Source organism: Sinohyriopsis cumingii, chromosome 2, assembly GCF_028554795.1.
Source record: "Sinohyriopsis cumingii isolate HCF-2022 chromosome 2, ASM2855479v2, whole genome shotgun sequence".
NCBI lineage: Eukaryota > Metazoa > Mollusca > Bivalvia > Unionida > Unionidae > Sinohyriopsis > Sinohyriopsis cumingii.
Genome location: NC_142962.1, coordinates 70669662 through 70690818, shown reverse-complemented (window position 1 = coordinate 70690818; position 21157 = coordinate 70669662). Strand labels below are relative to the sequence as shown.

General features: G+C 34.2%; 1 protein-coding gene across 1 annotated transcript; it reads left to right on the top strand.

Moving 5' to 3' along the window:
* Positions 1–107: 107 nt before the first annotated feature.
* Positions 108–12539, top strand: LOC149805130 (uncharacterized). The gene is made up of 2 exons (XM_089935934.1): positions 108–201; positions 10967–12539. The coding sequence occupies exon 2, from the start codon at positions 11023–11025 to the stop codon at positions 12037–12039; it is 1017 nt and encodes a 338-aa protein (XP_089792060.1). The 5' UTR covers positions 108–201; positions 10967–11022; the 3' UTR covers positions 12040–12539.
* Positions 12540–21157: the final 8618 nt, after the last annotated feature.

Genomic DNA, 21157 nt, shown 5'->3' with positions numbered 1-21157 from the left:
AGTCGAAGTGATGAAGTCATTAAAAGAAAAACAATATGCCCTCATAAATTGCAATATAAAAATAAAGCATACAAATTACCCATAATGCAGTTGTAATAGCAGACGCACATGTTACTTGTACCCGGCCGTCTGCTACCCGAAAACGCTTATAGGCAAAAAGGACAGTAGCTGCGACCATCCGTATATGTGTAACTTGTCAATGTATGGTATCTGCTTTTTCAACTTGCTGAAACGGTGTTTGCGATCATATATGCTATATTTATCTCCATCTCTTGTATTATATATTAATTTCAAGCCGATGAACATCAACACATTATAGAATATACGTGTAATATTTAATTGTCATTTTCAGTGACACGAATTATGATCAGGTAAACAGGATCACGAGTCGAACACTTTGTATGCCCAACATTCTGAACAGAAAAGGTTTAAAACAGAAATGTCAGTGATGGCTTGATGAATAGAAAAATATCGCTGGAGTAAAACAAGCAATATAGTATGGTCGTGTGCCTTTAAAAATGGAAATAGCAGAAGGAAATCGAGGGTCATGGATGGAACAAAGTATTTGGAAGTTCTAGACCGTCTTTCTTATATATTGTGATAGAGAGGGCCCTATGTCAGAACGGGTCATGGGGGTAATCTAAGGTATTTTTGTCACTCTATGATTTTTTTCTTTAGATTATTGTTGTTTTTATTCTCGATATCAAGCTCGCGTCGAGCACCTGTGGGTGAAAATAAAGGATAATTCACCGGATTGGATTCATGACATGGTTGTCCGAGAGTTCTGCGTTGGTTTGTCACTGTCATTTGAATGTATATTTGTAGTTTTTCAGGCTTCTGAAGCTATAAAAGAAGTGTCAGAATCTAAGTCGAATAGAGTGGAGGGTTGTGGTCACCATTGCACTCCTTATGTTCATTTATATTACTGAGAAGATGATTTCATGTCAGAGATTTTGCCATACATTATTGGTAAAAAGTCTGACTCCTGTGATCCAACCAAAGGTTCCTGTTCTCTTTTAGGGAGTTTTGTTTTGCACATTAAAGTGAATGCTGGCTAAATTAACAACTGATATAGACCAAGTGCTCGGCATCTTCAGACCATGTGAAATTAAATTATAAAAAACTATAAACATGCATACTCTAGTTATTTAGTATTTTTTTTACAATTTGCAAAAGTTTTGAGAATGCAAAAGAATGATTTTCAATTCTAGCTTAAATCATAATGAAATAGACAGGAGCTATTGCAATCTAGAATTTGTTTAACCAAAAAGAAATTTTTTCAGTATACTGTTTAAGCTGAAATCATAATGAAATAGACAGGAGCTATTGCAATCTAGAATTTGTTTAACCAAAAGAAATTTTGTCAATATACTGTTTACATTAATGAAAATGGTTTTTCTGTGAATTAATATCTTTCAAAAAAGTTTGAAACTATCAATCAGGCCAGCATGGCCCACTTTCAACACATACCAACGAGTAATCAGAGATCTCGGAAACGCTTAATTATGCGTATTTGGACGCCAATTTTTTATCTGGGACACAGAAAATCACTGAGGCGGGAGTCGTCCGTACGCATGTAATACGTGTGCGGCAAAATTCAAAGACTTGCCAGTCCTGCTTCATCCACCTGCTTGGTGGGAAAATGTGTCAATCAGTTAGCTGTGCTGATATTTAGAATGACAGAATTCAGTGACTGAAAGACCCCTTGATGTACATACATGTTGCCATTATAAGAGTACATCAAAAAGAACCTGATGCAATAGCTGGCAGCAACTTCAAAGACTTTGACTGGCAGCCGGATGCAAAAATATACTGATATTTACAGTGATTAATTCAGAGTCAAAAAGACCCAGAGATGTACATGTGGTCATTTATAAAAGTACATCAAATAAGCAACTTTAGCTTTCGTTATTGTGTTCATTTCCGAATGTATCGGAATAAGTAGTGCATGAGAATCAAGACATGTTGAGACTTAGATAAAATGCCATTTGTAAATTTGATAAGTATTTTGGGGTTAAATGGCAAACTTATGAAGATTGTAACGAGATTAAGAAGAGTGCTAAAGCTGCTAGAATTGATAGTTTGGATAGGACAGTAGCTAAGTGTAAGAAAGTGTGTGATGCCTAGCTTAGTGTTTGGAACAAGTCCTTACATGGACTGACAAATATTCAGTATCACTTTGATGGACGAACAAGAGCTATTTAAGAGGTACAATGACTGGCCATACTTTTTTTAAATGCTCCTCGCCTTAGTCCGGTTAGTTCTAGTGTTGTAGAGAAATGTATTCATCAAGACATCAGTAGCTAGGCCTAGTTTTGATATCAATTACATTGACAAACAAACTCTTGCCCATTCACAAGCATATGTTTTGATAGCTGCTTGACCATTAATCCTTTTCCGAATAAGGTAGCACTATCAATTTTCAGCATGATATCTTTTGATGATAAAACATGCAAGCTTGTGTTTTAAGATCAGAATCAGTGATCTGGACATATCTTAACTGCCTCTTGTACACTATTTAGTCATAAAACTAGTTTCAGACTGTAAGTGAACCAATAGGCCTAACGGGAAATAATGGCGGACTTTGCTAAGTCTGGGATGTACCAGTTTATTAGATTGTCTGTTTTCTTTAATCATCGGGCAATATTTTCAGAAACATATACAGATCATTGAAAGCAAAGCCAAGGTATTATTTTATTAAAGATTTAACTTTAAAATGCAACTTATGTAGGTCAGAAATGTATGGGACAATGCTATGTTGTGGAATTCACGAGATGTGCTTTACTAAGATGTTTTCCGACCTGACATGTATTTGCGAAAATACGGGGGGGGGGGGGGCAGCAAATCAGATACTATTTAACCATTGCCTAAAATTACTACAAGGACGCAGACAAATAAATAAACCATAAATTTGCAATCCTGTCAATGGACGGTTGTAATGAAGCTATATTGAAGTGAGTGATTACATTATGAAAACCTCTCCATCTAAAAATAGATGCACTCGCGTCTGTGTTCATTCTGTAGGAAAGAAGGGACTGCAACTTTTGATGGTGGGACTCCTTTTTTCACCAAAATGGTAGTCCTGGACTCCTAGTTTTAAAATCCGAGCGAGATGTCTGGTAATGTTTATTGACCTGTGACTTTTAATGATTACTCATGCAAATAATCCTGTTTGCTTTGCATTATGTTTACCAAATATTGTGTAAAGAGTTCAGGATTAGTAACACAATATTAGAATGCCCGTGAGTATTATTGTTTAATTTTTATCTTGAGAGTAAAAGCTTGAAACCATCTTATTTTATTCTTGTCGTAGTCTTTAAAAATGTTGCAAACATTAGTGAATGTAAATATTTCATTCAGTCTATTAACTCTTGATGTCTGAATAGAGATTTTTTTTATGGACACATACATAATATAGTAATACTTCCATGTAGCTAAAGATCATGAAGTTTATAAGTTAACATTATATTTGTTGTTTTATTATGGTATTCAGTAAATTGGAAAATGATGACAAAGGTGTTTGATGAAACTGGTTTTGGAAATTGAGTCAGATGACTTTATTATTGTTTAAAATTAAATATTCATGTAGGGCATACTTATCAAAGTGTTAAACAGGTGGCAATGATATTTAATATTCAATTGTAATTCAATGTTAGTAATTTGCATAAAATTAAAATTAAATGATACATTATAAATTCAGGGGGAAAATAACGTATTTTCTTGAACCAGAGGTTTATAACTTTTTTGGGTGGCAATCCCGATTAGTTTGTGGCATTGGCCTTGAAACCCAATGAATGCTAACAAAAAAAATTGGAAGGAAATTTCAAATTAGTATGCATAATCTCTGCATCCCACTCGAAATGACATGGTGACCCATTCTTTAGGTCACAACCCATGGGTTAAGAACCACTGCTTTTAACAAATAGTAAACTATATATTTCATCTTTCAGCAGAGATAGTACCACCATTTTCATTATGTTATTACTTTATTATAATTTATGTGAGGTCCACAAGATAGCAGAATATTGATGTATCATATTATAATGCAGAGCTTATACTTACCAGGTAAAGTGGGTGACTAAGTCACTGAAAAAATGTTACTTCACCTTCAGTTGGGAAGGTGAAAATGATTTTGCCCTGTGTTGCTTTTAGGCATAATCTGAGTGACATTAGCTTATGGCTTTTGAAATGCTTCCACAACCCAGCCAAGTAATCCATGTGGCAAGTCCCATGTGAAATATATTTTATGCAGGTTTTGATACCAACTGCACCATAAATGAAACAATCAAGCAAATTCACAGGCACAAGTTTTAATAGCTGAACATTAACCCTTTCCACAACAAGTTGTCATTTATTTTCATTGCCCAACTTTCTCAAGTTATTTGTTGACAAAAACATACCAACTTTTGTTACTTTCTAAATATATTTAAGATTTTAATTGCTGTTTACATTTTCTTCATAAAACAGGTTTGAAATGGTATGTGAACCTTTCAAAGGATAATAATTAAGGATAATAATTACAGACATCAGTGTGTCAAGGAAGTACCTCTTAGACTGTTTTCATAAGTCAATAGGAACATAAATTAAGGAAACTATATACTATTCAGTGAAAGCAAAGTCTAAATATTATGTGTAGGAAGATTGAGACAGAAAATAATTTTTTTTATTTAGATCAGAAACATGGAAGATTGGAGTGTTGTGGAATTCAGAAAGTGCTGTATGGTTGTTCTCTTACATCACTCATTTTTATCCGAATATGAAAAAAGCAGTGAGGTAAATAATATCTAACCAATGGACAAAAAGACTAAGATTGGAATCCCATGTATGGATTATTGTACCAAAGCAAGAAAGTGAGTACCGGTAGTTATATTAAGAAAATTCCTGTTCCTAAAAATGTGTACCAACATGGTAGTCATGGTGCCTTTTTTTTTTTCTTCACTCAGTAGTGTTGGACACAAGGATCTAGTTCATTCATATATCCATTTTAATGCTTCAGTGTATCTTCAACGAGCAGATATGGTCATGTTTTTTTAGCAACAGAACTTAAATTATTAAATTTTGATGTTATTAAATGGTATTAAGGTTTCTGTTCTCTTGGTCTCTACACCATGTATTTTGGCCATATGACTTTGCATGAGCATGCTAGAAATATATAGATTGGGATGCCTTTTATTATATCCTTGTAATTACAAATGGTTATAAATAGTTAATCAACTGCTCCTAGAATAAGCAGTTTGATTTGTCCACTTTTAAAATGTCACCAAAAGATTCATGATTAATTCTAAATTAACTCCCAAAACATGTAGTTGTAAAGTTCAGGTTACTTACTCCTGTGTAACATTGGTGACCAATATGGTGTAAATTCATGAACTGAGCGCCGTGTGTTCTTGTATACATATAAGGCTTGTTTCAGATATGGTCCCCCCTCTCTTACTACTCTCCCTCCCCAACAGCAGCCACCTATACAAGCCAGTTTCCTGGCACTGAGTTTCTGCACAAAAGTACCTCTTACTGGTGGCTTCCCCTCCAATGCAACATTTTGCCAAAATTTTAGGCCAAAAATTTCCAATTTATACTGAAAACTTAGCCAGTTTTTATTGGTGTTCAGAAACAATATTTCATTCATATGATATGGTAAGAAATCTGATCATCTCTTCCAATGTCTGTTTCCCGACTTAATGGGTTTTGTTACTGACGTATTGGCTAAAGTACATTACAACATGTACCACCACATTTAATAATATCATTATCTACAAATGTCAACGGGAAATGGGCTTTACAATGTTGTGAATCACTTCTGGGCTTCACACAGCTGTAGAGTTTTTCTTATTGATGATTATGACCGAACTGTTTGTCAAGATCATTACATGGTCAACATAAGCTAAAATTTGCGGTAAGAGAAATGAACTTTGAACAAAACACGGTATCTGGTAAAGACCAAAAGTCCTGTGACAGTACCTGTATAATTTCTTTTATAATTGATTGAAATTGCACTATTGTACTGTACAATTGGTAACATAGGAATACATTTTAACATGTCTCGTGTAAACAGAAAATTCAAGAATTGACTCTATGACAATTGGCAGGGTTCCAGAGTTCTTGCCAAAAAGTTTGATACTTGAATATTCAAATAAACATTATAACAGATTAGAATTTTCTGTAGCAGTGGGGAAAATAGAAGGAGAATGATTCTAAATGCCAAGTGATGTTTGTACCAAGATTTAAATGATAATGGTTTTGCAATGCACATGCCAGCAATACTTAACTCACATTTAGCAGTATATAATCAAGAACTATTAATGTTTGTTCATTTAATGCATGTTATTATTTAATATGAGAAGAATCCTATTAATAATTATTCTTATTTTTAAATGAAGATAATGAATGCTCTGAAGTAAAGCTGCCAGAATTTTAGAAGTCAACCCATCAATCCTAATGATTAAGTTCCCAATTAAAGTGAAATTGTATTAAATGTGAATCTGAACTGTTTTGTTACAAGTTCATCCATGTCAACCAATCCCACCCCAACCCCCAAGAGATATAAGTGGAATTAGTACTAATATGAGTGGCAAGAAGAGCAATATATGTATTGCATGCCATATTCATAGAAAACCATATGAAAACGTAAATTTATTTTTGCTACTTACCTGGATCTGCAGTTATTAAAAATGACCACCCCAGTGGCCTAGTGGTTAGAGCATCTGCGTCAGATGTGTGAGGTCATGGGTTTGAACCCCGGCCAAGTCATGCCAAAGACTTATAAAATGGTACTAACAGCTGCTTCACTAGGCGCTGAAGCATTAAGGGGTTAGTGTTAGGACTGGTCAGCCTGGTGTCGGGATAATGTGACTGGGTGTAACATCATACTACATGTCTGCTGCATGATGCCCAAGTGCTAGACATCACAATAAACTGCCACACTTCAGACATTATAGCGATATGACTGATTTTTTTTTTAAAGCTACATTAAAAATCCCAAACAGAGACACACACTTTTTCACAAATGGGCTGAACTCTTGCTCCCACTTCTCCCTTTACATCTCTCATTGCTCCCTATTCTGTCCAAAAGGAGGAGTTACATTCTAATAAAAATTCAAGTCTAGCTTGACACCTGTTAATAATGATTTGACAGGTTCCCCATTTAATTTTTAGTATACAAGTTTTATTTAGTACTATAATTAGTATATCTTGCAAGATACAGTATCAAGACATACATATGGACCTCCTTGATGAGCAGTTGTTTCACCTGAATTGAAGGGGTCTCCTGTCACTCACTGAAATCTCCTGTGTATGCAGTATTATTATTGAATAACTAAATGTGTTTGAATTTTGCAGTAGTGTAGCATGTTTATGGTAATACTGCCTGTGATTAAGTGATTGTGAACTGGTTTAAGAAGGGCAAGACAATTTACTTTATAATTTTAAGCAGAATAAAACCATATCCCTTCAATTCTTTTGGCAGGGCGAGTTGGCTTCAGTGTTTGACAATAATCAAGATGGATTAAACTTTATGACTAGAAGTAATTCAGAAAAGATTAAAGATGTTAATTGATTACATTTGGGTTACTAAAGAGATCAGTTGGCATTGAACAATTAACATTACTTTGATTCTGTCCGGAAAGTATGTTCTGCTTTGGTGCTTAAAGTTGTTGAGATGGAATCGAGTCTACACTATGTCTAATCATAGGTAATTTGGATAGGATTAAAGAATTTAATTGATTTTGGTTGGATTACTCAAGAGCTCAAGTGGCATAAAATATGGTTGGAGTGACTTTAGTATTTGAAGTTAGTTGAGATATTCAACTTGGTATTATCTCAAAATGCCAAATCTGTGTAACAGCAGTATCACATGAAACTAATTGATGGATGGAAACTGTGTGTGGTTTGGATTTTTAACGTAGCTTTAAAAACAAATCAGTCATATCACTATAATGTCTGAAGTGTGGCAGTTTATTGTGATGTCCAGCGCTGGGGCATCATGCCGTAGACATGTAGCATGATGTCTCACCCAGTCACATTATCCTGTCACCAGGCTGACCAATCCTAACACTAACCTCTTAATGCTGAGCGCTAAGTGAGTAGCTATTGGTATGACTCGGCTGGGGATAGAACCCACGACCTCCCGCATCCAAGGCAGATGCTCTAACCACTTGGCCACTGAAGCGGTTGATGGATGGAAACAGTAATTTCAGTGTTGGAATAAAGTTTAAAGAGACATGATTATGCCTTTTTTTCTTCCTGTAATGTCAATTTCAAAATCTGTTATGGTAGCAAGAATGACGTGTTAAGCAGAGACTTCCCTGCATAAAAGCATATTAGCCTCAACAACAAACATGCCATCACTGAAATCCATGTTCACAGAATCTGCATCTAGTGTGGATAAGTTATACATGTGGAGAAACAATTTGCCAAGTTTAGAGCCAGACATAATCCTGTTTCTGGTAGATCATTTTTCAGATCTAGACGACATAATGTTCCCAGTCTTGGAAATCACACAAAAGTTCTCATGCAAATGGACAAAATTTGTTTATTTTTTGTAATGATTACTTTATAGTTAATAAGAAATCATAATCTTAATATAATATCAAGGTGAATAATTTTTTTTAATAAACTTGCTGTTGTGAGTGACCACTGGCAGATTATATGGCCAGCAATTATGATATTAAGGCAAAATATGCAGTCAACACTATATTTAACAACTGCATCACAAAAACTGATACATACACCATTGAACATGATTTAATTTGTGTTAACATGAATGTAAACCAGACTAAAGTACATGTCACAATATGCCATTATAATCCATAAAGCCTTGGATGAATGATATCTTTGTGTTTGTCTATAATACCAGCCAGTGATAATCATTTTCCTGGATTTTATTGTCATCATTAAATAGCAGTGATAGTGATAATAATTATGACAACAAGAAAGCAAAGGTGTCTGCAAATTTAAGCTTCAGGTTACAAATGGTGTCATGGTATAATGTATACATTTGTGTTTCATGTGGAAAATCTTAATGACAAACAACATTAGGCCCAAACAGTATCAATTTTGAGCAGTTCAGGCAAGCAGTTAGCATTAATCTAAATCTACCCCCAGGTAGGAAACAATTTAAATTTCTTGATTGACTCTGTAAAGTTGTACTAGTACTGTCACATTCCAGTGCAGACACTGAAAGAACATTTTCCTTTCATAGGAAAATTTAGGTATACTTGGAGGAATATGTGGGATAAAGATAAATTCATCAAAACTGTAACAAAATTGTAGCTGTACTATACCAGTATGTGGAACTTTTTAACTGCAGTGGCCCTGTTTTCACAATTATTTTCTGTTAGTAATTATCTTTTTTAAAATAATAATTTCAGTTTTGCACAAAGGTGAATGAGCTGCTTTGAAAATGCTTCACTATTGGTAATGCAAGATAAACAGTCTTTAATTATTTCATTTAATTTGAATAAAGAAAAGTGCATTATCTTGGATTAAATTGGCAGTTTTGTTACCATAAATGAAGTTTTGAATTGATCAACATCTCTTGGAATAATGAGAAGTATCATATTTGAAACAATTGTAAATGTCACATTTTCATTTGAGTCTCAAATGAAACTTAAAATTCCTTCACATGGGTCTGAATTGGCCCATGATTTGATCCAAATAAGCCAGGTCTGAATCCATCAGTTTGAATGAGCCTGCAGCCAAGTAAAGTTTGTAGTTTGTTCAGCTCATCACGAATGATATATGTACCTCAGTGAATTTCAATGCATGTGGCTTGAAATGTAGATACAGTTACTTCATTGGCGGGGGGAGTCGGTCACCATACAGACCAATACCACTCATTTTATGCATACTGAAAAGAGTGGTCTTTGTACATGTAATGTGTCATGCTTGTCCTGGAGTTATGGAAGAGTGTTTTAATGCAATTTTGAGAGCCATTGCATGCCACTACTGTAAACAAATAATATCTGCATCATCTAGTTTTCTGTAAACTATTTTAATTTTCCACTTGATACCTGTTTATAATATGATTTTTCTAATGAGTTGATGATTGTTAACCTGTGACAAGATTGTCGTTGTGTTTTTTTGTCTGTCAGTGTAATTGTGATCTTTTCTTGTCAACACTTGCAGTCACTAAGCCATTTATAGTGTCAGGGAACTAAATAGCACTAGGGAATCTTAAACGACAGTAGCCATATAAATGTTATTTAAGGTGGCTCAGAACAAGCAAGACTTGATAGAAGAGTTTTTTGATAAATGAACACAAAATATGAGCCCCTCTAAAGAATTTTTGTAAAGGCATTAACACGGGGAAAAAATGTCAGATCTCGGAGCTTTACTTTGAAAGGAAATATGAAAGAGCTATAGTTTTTGTGGCACTTTGGCAAATTTTTGACAAATATTAATGATTTTACTTAATGACAAGTTGTTTTAAACATTCTATAAAAGGTTATATTTCAAAAAAATCAAGATGAATACTCTGATTTTTCACTTCATTAATAGAATTTTGATGTAGATAATGAACTGTCAACATATGAATGTTTCCTTTGGAAAATCATGTTCATTTTACCAATAATTAGTACTCAAAAATATTTTAATACCCAGTGGTTGAAGATTATAGAATACAGTCAGCTTCTGATCTTTTATGTATTATATCCCGCAATATCAGAAAGCTTGTTGCTGGAATAATTAGTCTAACTGAGTATTATGAAATGTTTAGGGTTCCTGTTTTTAATTTATTTTCAGTACTTACCAGGGACAATACTTGTCTTACTTTGTGGGAGGAATATATAGATAACTATCTCTGTAGTTTGTTAGTTTGTCTGTTTCTGGATATTACAGACATATTGAAAAAATATTGAGTTAAAGATGCATCATTTTGCTGAGACTTCTTTGACATTTAAATTCTCTGCATTTTAAGTAATACCTTGTTTTTGCATGCAGCTGATATTATTTAAGATCATTTATGTTCCAGATCTTGATGTTTGCCATTACGGTTGGAGGCTGTGAAATTAGTCAAGGACAGTGAATATGGAGGTTCCAAGTCTGTTCAAGAAACCCGTGGTTCGTCAGGTCTATATGGGAGACAATGATGAATTAGTGCCAAACTTGGAAGATCATCTTCTTTGCGATGAAGTAATTGATGACTGGAATGAATTGGATTCTTATGAAACCAGAAAATCTTTTGTTACTCAGCATGAATCCAAACCTGCATATGATGATAGCTGTAAGGATTCTAGTCCACCCCCAAATTCTCCTGTATCTTTTAAAGTTGCAACTCAATTTTCATTTGTAGAGGAATATTTTAATCCCTACATTTGTGACCTTCTTCATATATGGAGAGAATCTTGCAAGGAATATGATTCATCTGGTGAAAGTACAGAAGTTTTACCAGGCGATAGTCAGAGTAGTGATATTTTAAGTCAGGGATCTCAATACGGTACAGGCTGTGCTGGAGAGGATACAGTACTCCCCATCAGTACACAGATGGAAACCTACAATGATGAAGTCAACACTGATGAACAGGATAAAATTTATGTCAGCCAAGGTAGTAATTTGAAGAGAGAGGAACAGGAGGAACATCATCAAAGACAAGATATTGGAATTAATAGTTCTTTCATTACTGAAAATTATGACCATGCATTAGCAAGAGATAACGACAATGAAACACCAGCAGGCCCTGCAAACAGTATCAGTAACTCTGCAACACCCGAAGAACAACTAGAACAAGAAGGTGAAGGAACTGAAGAAGAAAATTACTCTGGTGAGGACCATTTAAGTTCAGTTGGTTCCCCTGAGCCAATGATTGAGGAAACAGCAGATGGAATTGTATATAGATTACAAGAAATACTAATTTTTGAGAATGAGAGATATCCCAGTCCACTTTCACGATACATGACCAGCAATGATCACCAAGTTCCAGACATGGAAATGGAAATTGATGGCTACTTTTCAGATGAAACAAGTGGTGGTTTTCATCATCGAAGGTCACGTACTTTAAATTCGTGTATTGATCAGGTTGTACCAGGTGATATGCTGGAAGAGTAGTGTCTGCACTTTTAAAAGGTTTAGGATATAATACATTTTTAACACAAAATGCTTGAATTGTTCTTTAGCTCACCTGTATGGTGTACAAAAGACCTTAGGTAGTAGTCCCCATAGCAGCATTATAAGCATTGGTGGATGCAGGCAGCAGGTTAAAGTTTGGATTATAGATCATTTGAATGAATTTTGTTGATTAGTATATGTTTGATAATATTTTAATACCTCTTATCTAGTTGTACTTATTTGCATGTAACTTATGGGGGAAACATTTTAAGTTTGTGTTTAAGGTTTTGTTTATGGCTTATAGGAAAGAATTTTGCATTCAAATTTCACTTTTCAGTGGTAAATAGCATGTACTTGGCTTTTGGTTACATGTAGACAGCAGGCTAGAATTTGTGTTGAGGACTTTGATTATATTTATATGTATAAACTGCAATTTTAATTTTAAAAGCAATGCAGTAGTAGCTGGAAAGCAATAAATAATTAAAATTGGTCGTTTTGTTCTCTCCCCCCCCCCCCCCAAATCCAAAAAATTGTACATTAAATTCACTTACGTGTGTTGAGAAGAATTTTTCCTGACCTTTTTATAATAATTTTTAATTAATTTTATCTCCTATGCAAAATCAAGACATGGATCACTTTTCTGACAGTATATTGGGTGGAAAAAACCCCGGGTCCAAACAATGAGGTTTTTCCCTCTGTATTTTGTAGTGCAGCTAGAACTTCCAGATTATTTGGTATCATTTTAGAGCTATATCTATCTGCTTTTTTGTAATACCACCCACATTGGTGTATCTTAAATGACCTTGATGCTGCAGAGCTCAGAAATAGGGTGCAGCCTCATCACGCCTATAGGCGGGATTGGGGCCGAATCAGTTAATCAAGTTTACGGAAATTTCATAGAAATTATCAAGGAATGGCTCTTTTTGTAACTTGTGTGCAATACTGATGCACAGATGATGAAATAAATAAGTAATATTCAGATTTGGTGATGTTACCAAAATTCTCCCATTAACTCATTCGGCCCCAGAGTGTTTTGTCATTTTTGCCTGAAATGCACGTAGGAAAGACATTTGGGGGGCTATTTCTGAATACAGCATAACACATTGGCTTTCAACAGATTTTTCATGTGACTAATGCCTAGTTGTATTAGAAACATCATTTTCCATTGGTTATTTTGCTTGTGCATGAGCAGAAGGGTAAAGGTTAGAGTCCTTTTTTTATTTTTATTTTTATCTTTTGCTTAATGGACCCATCATTTTCGTATGGAGACCGCTCTTTATTCCAAATGCCCACCGTATCCTGGTTTCTGCAATGGTTCACCTGTCTGTGTGCAGTTCAGACCGGTCTGCCTTAGATCTGAGGCCAAAAGGTCTAAAATCCGGACACAAAATCACATTCAGACCAAGAGCGAATTTTGGGTGAGAAAAAAAAACATGTCCAAAAATGAGGTTTTTCCCTCTGTATTTTGTAGTGCAACTACAACTTCCAGATTATTTGGTATCATTTTAGAGCTATATCTATCTGCTTATTTGTAATACTACCCACGTTGGTTTATCTTAAATGACCTTGATGCTGCAGAGCTCGGAAATAGGGTACAGCCTCATCACGCCTACAGACAGGATTGGGGCAGAATCAGTTAAAGAAAGAAAATTATCTAATTGCTTTTATCAATATTAGCAAGTTTTTCATTGTTTTGTTAAAGAAACATATTCCAACTTACTGGCTTTGGCATTCCTTGCATTTCTACCAACTGAAATATTGCTTGTACTGCTTACTCAGCATAGGTAAAAATAGCTGTCACACTGCAACTGCATTTTGTGCTTCATGAAGTTCATAAAGGTTTTGCATTTAGTTTATTTTCTGACAGTTGTTATTAGACTCATGAAACATGGGTGTCTTCATCTTGGAGGGTACTAACCACCATGGCCAAAAGTAGGTCACAGTGACTTCATTTTCATTATTTAGTTAATATGTTAAAGTTTTGTACTGGTAAAGTTTCTCTAATGCCATTTTATGTAGGGTGATGAATCTTGATAGATTCATTCCAGTAGAGAACTGTCCACCAAATGCAATATGCTCCTGCGATGTAAAGAGGTTGCATTTAGTAGGAAGACCATTCAGTTTTGTACAAATGATGTCAGTGCACCATTGTCGATGACTGATACTTAAAAATCTTTGAATGACTTTTGACGAACTGCTGAACAAAATTTGACAGAATCTTAACATAGAGTGCATTTCAGGTTTGTATTATTGGTGCTGCTCTGCCATAAAATATGGCCATTGTTAGTAACAATAGAGAAAGGTAGCATGCTTTCTTAAAAACTACAGAACAGAACTTTGTCATATTTGACAGAAATCCTACTTTAAAATTTATTAAAATGATGCTTAACTGACTTTAAATATGGCTACTGCTGTTAAAAATAGATAAACCTTCATATGACTTCTCCACAACTGTTGAGTAGAATTTGACAAGATTTAACAGAAAGCATCCTAGCATAAATACCAATCTGCCCTCAAATCTTGCTACCAATTGCCAAATATAGAAAAATTAAACTTCTCTAAAATTGCTGATTATAATGTCAAATCCAGATGCAATGCATTCTGGCATTAAGACCTTTCTAAGTCGTACAAGTGATGCCATTCTATTCTCAAATACAGACACCATTACAACTAGATAAACATTTCAGTTACTGCCCTTTTCAAAACTGCTGTACAGAATTTGATAAAATCTGACAATGCTTATAACACAGAGGGCCATCAGGTTTGCAAAAAATATGCCAATCTAACACTAACGGTAGAAATAGTTTCACATCTTTAGCTCAAAAAACTGCTGAACAAAATTTTTACCAACTTTGATGCAAAGGTCCTGTCATACGAGCCTTTAATATTGAACAATTATTCTCCATGTCATCAGATGTGGTTGAAGGTGGAAAAACTTTGACACAGTTGTTTTTATATTATACGCAGCCAACAGTACTGAAACTAATTTTAACCAAAAAAACCCAAAACATCCTTGTGATCCACATTTTCTGGACAACTTCTCTTGCATATGGATATTAGGCAGCTGTTAGCCAGGTGAGTGATCTCAGGCACATTTTGGCCACCTGTTGAGTACATCTGTGGATAAATAAGCTGGATATTTTCATATGTTTGTTGAGTTTTGTTCTAAAGCAAGTTTTCATTTATAATTCCATCTTTTATGCTTTTCTGTATCAAATAATGGTTCATTGAAATTTGAAGAACGACTGATAGAGTGAAGTTTCAGAAATTCATGAAGATCTCGTGGTTCACTGCAGATGTAAAATATACATTCAAAATTAAAACTAGGTCATTGACCTACATTTCATGCCTTAGGCAATATTAGTCACATATACAGTTTGCATACACTTGACAGTGTTGATGCAAATCACGTTTGAGATGATTTTTTATATCACCATTAGATTGTGGACATCTTTAGTCGACCACTTGCATTTTTGAGGTACAAGTAAGGTATACCTGCAAATTTATGACCAGTTTACAGATGGTAATGTCTACATGGAGTTTTCACTAAGACTTCCTGTGTGTTTTGTTTCTATATGAAAATTGTGCTAATCAGACACTCTAATATGGCTGGTATGGCAGCAATCTAGAAAAATTTGTGATTGTTACTCCACTGAATGGGAAGTCTTATCAACATGGGATTGTCACCAGAAGACTTACAATGTCTGGTTGGTCTTGAATGAAGATGGTGCCATCTTGAAAATTTTGTTGCCACTTTTTCAGAATGGATGGTCATATCAATATGCCTTCACTAAAAGTTGGTCTGAAATAAAAAGGATGCCAATCTGACATCCAACATGGCCGTCACAGCAGATATCTTGAAAAATTGGTAACTATCTCCTGAATGGAAAGGCATTGAAATGGGGTTTTCACCAATAAGACTTCTTATAATGACAAGTTGGACCTAATATCTAGTATGACCACCACAGCAACAATATTGAAAATCAACTTACTGTTATTTCTTCTGAACTGTCATATTAACATGGGATTTTCACTAAATTATGTCTTAATTATGTATATGGTCCTAAGTGAAGAAAATGTTGATCTGATCAATATAGGTGCAGCAGCCACTATCTAAAAAAAATTATAGTTGCTACTTTATGGGTTTTTCACTAGAATACTTCTGAATGAAAATGGTGCCACATACACATTCTAAATGGCCACCATTGCAGCCAGCTTGAAGTCTTGTTATTGCTACACCTTAAGAATGAATTGTTGTATTAGCATGGAGTATTTATTAATTGACTTCTAATATCTGGTTACTACTAAATGAAAATGGTGCTGGCCATCCTGAAAATCTTGTCACTACAACTGAATAAATAATAACATTAGCAAGGGGTTTTCATTGAAAGATTTATTGGGATGTCTTGTTGGTCATAAATAAAAAATATTGCAGATCTGACTGCTAACATGGTGGCAGAAAATCTTGTTTTAGCTACTACTTACAGATAGATGGTAATATCGATATTGTACTCTCATGAAGAGACTTTTGATGATGAACTGGTTGGGCCTAAATGGAAAATGTGATAATCTGAGATCCTATATGGCAGTCATCTTGCTACCATTACTCTGCCAAATAGAAAGTCATATCAGTATGTGGTTTAGACCAAAAACTTGTAATGTCTTGTTGGTTCTGAATGAAAATGGTGCTGATCTGATATCCAGTATGTTCACCACAGCAGCTAATTTGAAAATCTTGTTATTGCTGAAGAACATCAGAGATGATTTCAGTGCTTGGTTGGAAGAGAAATCTTGTCTTGAATCCCTTGTTCTTTCTGGCCATTAGAGCATCATTCGCTTTGAGATACTCTGTTATTTCATCAGACCATGGTGGTACTCTAAAGTTTTGTATCTTACAATTGGTTAGATTTTTATTTCAAGAAAAGAATATCCCAGGTTTTCCATAGCTAGTTATACTGGCTATTTAAAAAACATTTTTTATATCTTAAGTAATATTTAAAGAACTTTCAATTCCCATTATTTTGGTGTATGACTGATGGCTGTAATTTGTTATTCATTCATTGCACTTTCAGAAGCTGTTACTATCAAGTTGGGCAATTTCCATTTTCCTTGTTTTATAGTGTACTTTAGACTAATTAAGGCTGATTTTTTGAGCACATGGGAACAGTAATTTTGGTTAACTGTGCTTAGTTCATGTGCAATTTCTACAAGTACAATATCCAAAAACAATTTCAGCCAGAGTACATGAAAGTAAAAGAGGTATGCCAACATTCACTCTATTGTGCATGTTGCAAATGTGAACAACTTCACCATACACCTGTCACTCTCTCAGAAGTTCATAATATTTGTAGAGTACACCCATGTGGCTTGGTGGGCTTGTATGGAAATGTATTTGTTGCCCCTGCATTGACATTTGTTTGTTACTAATCTGGATGACATACTTGGTTTATCCAATTTCTTAAAATCAAATTTGGAATATAGTTTTATATTATCATTGTTTTGGATGAATTCAAATATGAGCAAGATCAGGGCATATTAAAGAGATAAAAGAGGGGATCTTGCATTAGATTGACTGAGATTCTTAAAACTCTAGAAACTGTGTTTCTAGTATAAGTAAACTTGTAATATATATACTGATAACATCAAGATCTCAGACAAAACTTAATAGTGAGCAGGATGCATCTTGATGAGGCAGTCTTACATCTGATTAGCTAAGCTTCTTGCCATTCTGGAAGACATTCCTGATTCAGTTCTGATCAAACATTGAATATGGGCTTGTATCAGTTTGATAATGAGTGAGATCCACACATAATGAGAAGGTGCTCATGCATCTGATTGGCAGAGCTTATTACCATTCTGGAAGTCAAATATTTGGAATATAGGCATATTATAAAGATCTCACAGGAAATCGATCAAATAAGCAACATCCACACATATTAATGAGGTGATATTGTAACTTATTGGTTGAACATGTTACCACTTTATAGACTATTTTTTATCTGATTGGAGTAAGCTTGGTAAATAAACTTCGATCATCAAGATGTCCAGTGATTTTTTCATTATGAGCCAGATCTGCACATATTAATGAAATTCAGCTCAGTTTGAACAGTTCTCCAATTCTGTGTTATTTAAACAATCTTTTTCTGTTAAGACGCCCTTTCTCTCACCTCTTTATTCGAGCAAAGGAAATACATGTTATAAACTATTGGGGACAGATTTGGAGTTACAGAGTTCTTCCCCTTGCAAAAAGTTATGAAAACCAGATGTACAAAATAAATTTAGAATGCAAGATGTGTAATTCCAATCGAATGGGTTACAATAAATAGTAAAATAATGTTGTAAAGTGAATAATATGTTATTTATATCTGAATAAAACAGAAAGTCTGTATGATAAGATGTCCAGTAGCAGGCTAACATAAACTAAGTGCAATGTTGTAATTGAGGATCAGACTTTCTTCACACAATTGTACATACATGTTTGCAAGTAATTGTTTTTTTTTTCTTTTGATATTGAATTTGTTTCAGTAAGAACATATTTCTTGTAGAAACCATGCCAAAATGATTTATTTGCAAAGAATTATGTGTAAAAACTTTGCTGATTTTAAAATGTTCAGGTGCCTGAAACTTTATTTCATTTGCATGTTATCACATGTATATTATGTTCATGCAGTGCTATTAATTGCAAATTATTTGAACTTGTATCTTCTTTTTCTTTATTTTTTTAAAAAAATACTTATAGAATGCTGTTTCCTGAAACAAATCCAGATTTTTAACCAAGAATGATGAAACCCAGTTTTAGGCATGAGACTATGTGTATTAATCATGCGTTTATGTTTGTCAGGATGTAGTAAAATAAATAAAATCTGCATGATTTGGCATACTACACAAGTGTGCATAGTGAAATATCGGCTTCAACTGCTTGCTGACTTTTTTTCCCAGTAGAATTCTGTGGAGTTATGATATGCTTACTATGGACCAGTCTTTAACCTGTTACAGTATGAGCAATTTCTGGACATAAGAAGTTTTAAGTCTTCTGCTGTAAACAGTTAAGATCAAACAAGCATTTTTAGTTGGATAGCAAAGCAGTTTTGGCTTATGGATTGATGATGTGATCCGTCTATCCATCTAGTGTTGAGACACTTATGCTCAAGGAGCAGAGCAGTGATGATAAGTCATATATGATGCTTTCATATGTGTCGAGTAGAGTATTATATCTTTAAATGAACATTAGGTAACATACATCTTTTTTCATGGTAAGTGATTTTTAAAAGCTTTTGCAACATATCATTTCCTCAGTTGCCATTGCTTTTGGAGTCACACAACTTTATATGAATCACAAAGAGTACAACAAACATCAGTGAAAAAGTAGATCACTGACTTTTCATTATTTTATGGTTCATTGATCTGTTTGTGTGGAACTCGGAAAGATTATTATGCAAAGAATAAAGATTTATAGTAGTCATGGTTCACAATATGGCCATACAGAAATTGGCAGTTTTTTGTTTAAAAATAGATAAATCTGACTTTGTATATGAATGTTGTTTTTCAGTTTGTTTTTGAAGTGTTGTGTTTCATGTTATTGTTATTGTCCAACCTGTAAACAATGAGGCACAACTGCCACTTTTTAGTGGCAACAGCAGCAGTATTGTCAACAGTTTTATTTGGATTTTTTGTGAAAGATTTTTAAAGTAGTACAACTTTTACATAATGGCTGTATATTATTATGAATCTTTTAAATAATATTGTCTGCCTAAAGTATGTAACTGGTACACAGAGATTTGTTTCACCTGGTGTAATGTTGTTCAGAGAGACTGCACATGTATTCCAATAGAATCCTTGTTTTTCATATGAATTAATGTTTTACATATAAAACTTTTATCCCATGATATGTTCATATAAAGCTTTCACATGTATGCTTTCTTTTTTACCTTTCTACATTAATGTCTCACCTGAATTTCATTTAATCAGCAACCTTTAGGATTTTGCTTCAGTACATGTTTGCAGAGGATTATTTTGTGATTTATCTCATTTTACATGAAATGATTAAATGATTCTGAAGATGTTATGACCAGTCTAGATAATGTACCATTAAGTTTCCATATTTACATTGTCATAGTTTTATTTTGTTTTAGTACAAAACGGAGCAATAAGGATAATATAATTAGCATGTTATCTCTGATACATTGCATGTTGATATGGGTTATGCATTTGCCTGTTGTTGTTTTTTTTGGATACGAGAACTCTTGGTGCTCTAATGCTTATTTATTTATTTGTATTTGCCGCTTATTGGTCCATTTCCCACACTAAGTTGTAGATCATAATTTGCTTATGTTCGTTGTTATCACCTGCTGCTGAGCAGTTCTGTTATTACTGTATTGAATATTGTTGAATACTGTTTTATCAGGTTATTAAAAAGTTGTTATGCCATTTTGTTTTAATCTCTATCTCTAATTTATCTTGCTAGCATATACATTAACCTTTGGTCTTGAAACAAAAAGATTTACTGATGACACTAAGAGAAATCCATGAAATTGTCTGACCATATCAAGAATATTGTGATTTGTGACCCAGAAGTTTGGAGAAACAGTTTCCGTCTAAAATGGTAGGAAAAGGTTGGGTAGCTGAAACAGGCCCTTCATATTTTATGTGTTGCATCACTGACAGTTAACGTTTGTCTGTCATTGGAAAGTAGTACAGAGTACCTTTTTATTTTTGTTAGAGTAATCAGGCCATATGCTTCAACTGAAGACTTCTTTTTTCATGCATGATCTAAAAAATCAACCTTCTTGGGCATAAAGGATATATCATAAGTACTGACAATGCAAAATATTTTTAAAAGTGGCATGCCTGCTAACATTTCAGATTGTGTTGGGTACATTTTGAAACAAGGAATGTGTGTTCAGGAGATCAGTATGTGCCATCCCAAAACCAACCACGTATAGGTCTACTTTTACAAGGTAAGTTAAAATGACTGGAAATTCAAATTTGACAAAAAGAAATTAAAATAGTTTTTGTTTGAAGCATTTAAGACACGTTCAGATAGAAGGTAAATGTTACTCTTAGACACCAACTATTTAATCTTTTTTGGGACTGGAGGGGCTAGAATTTTCTTTTTCAG

What these genes read in the sequence shown, in the direction of transcription:
- LOC149805130 (XM_089935934.1), top strand. Translation starts at nt 11,023, where the DNA reads ATGGAGGTTCCAAGTCTGTTCAAGAAACCCGTGGTTCGTCAGGTCTAT.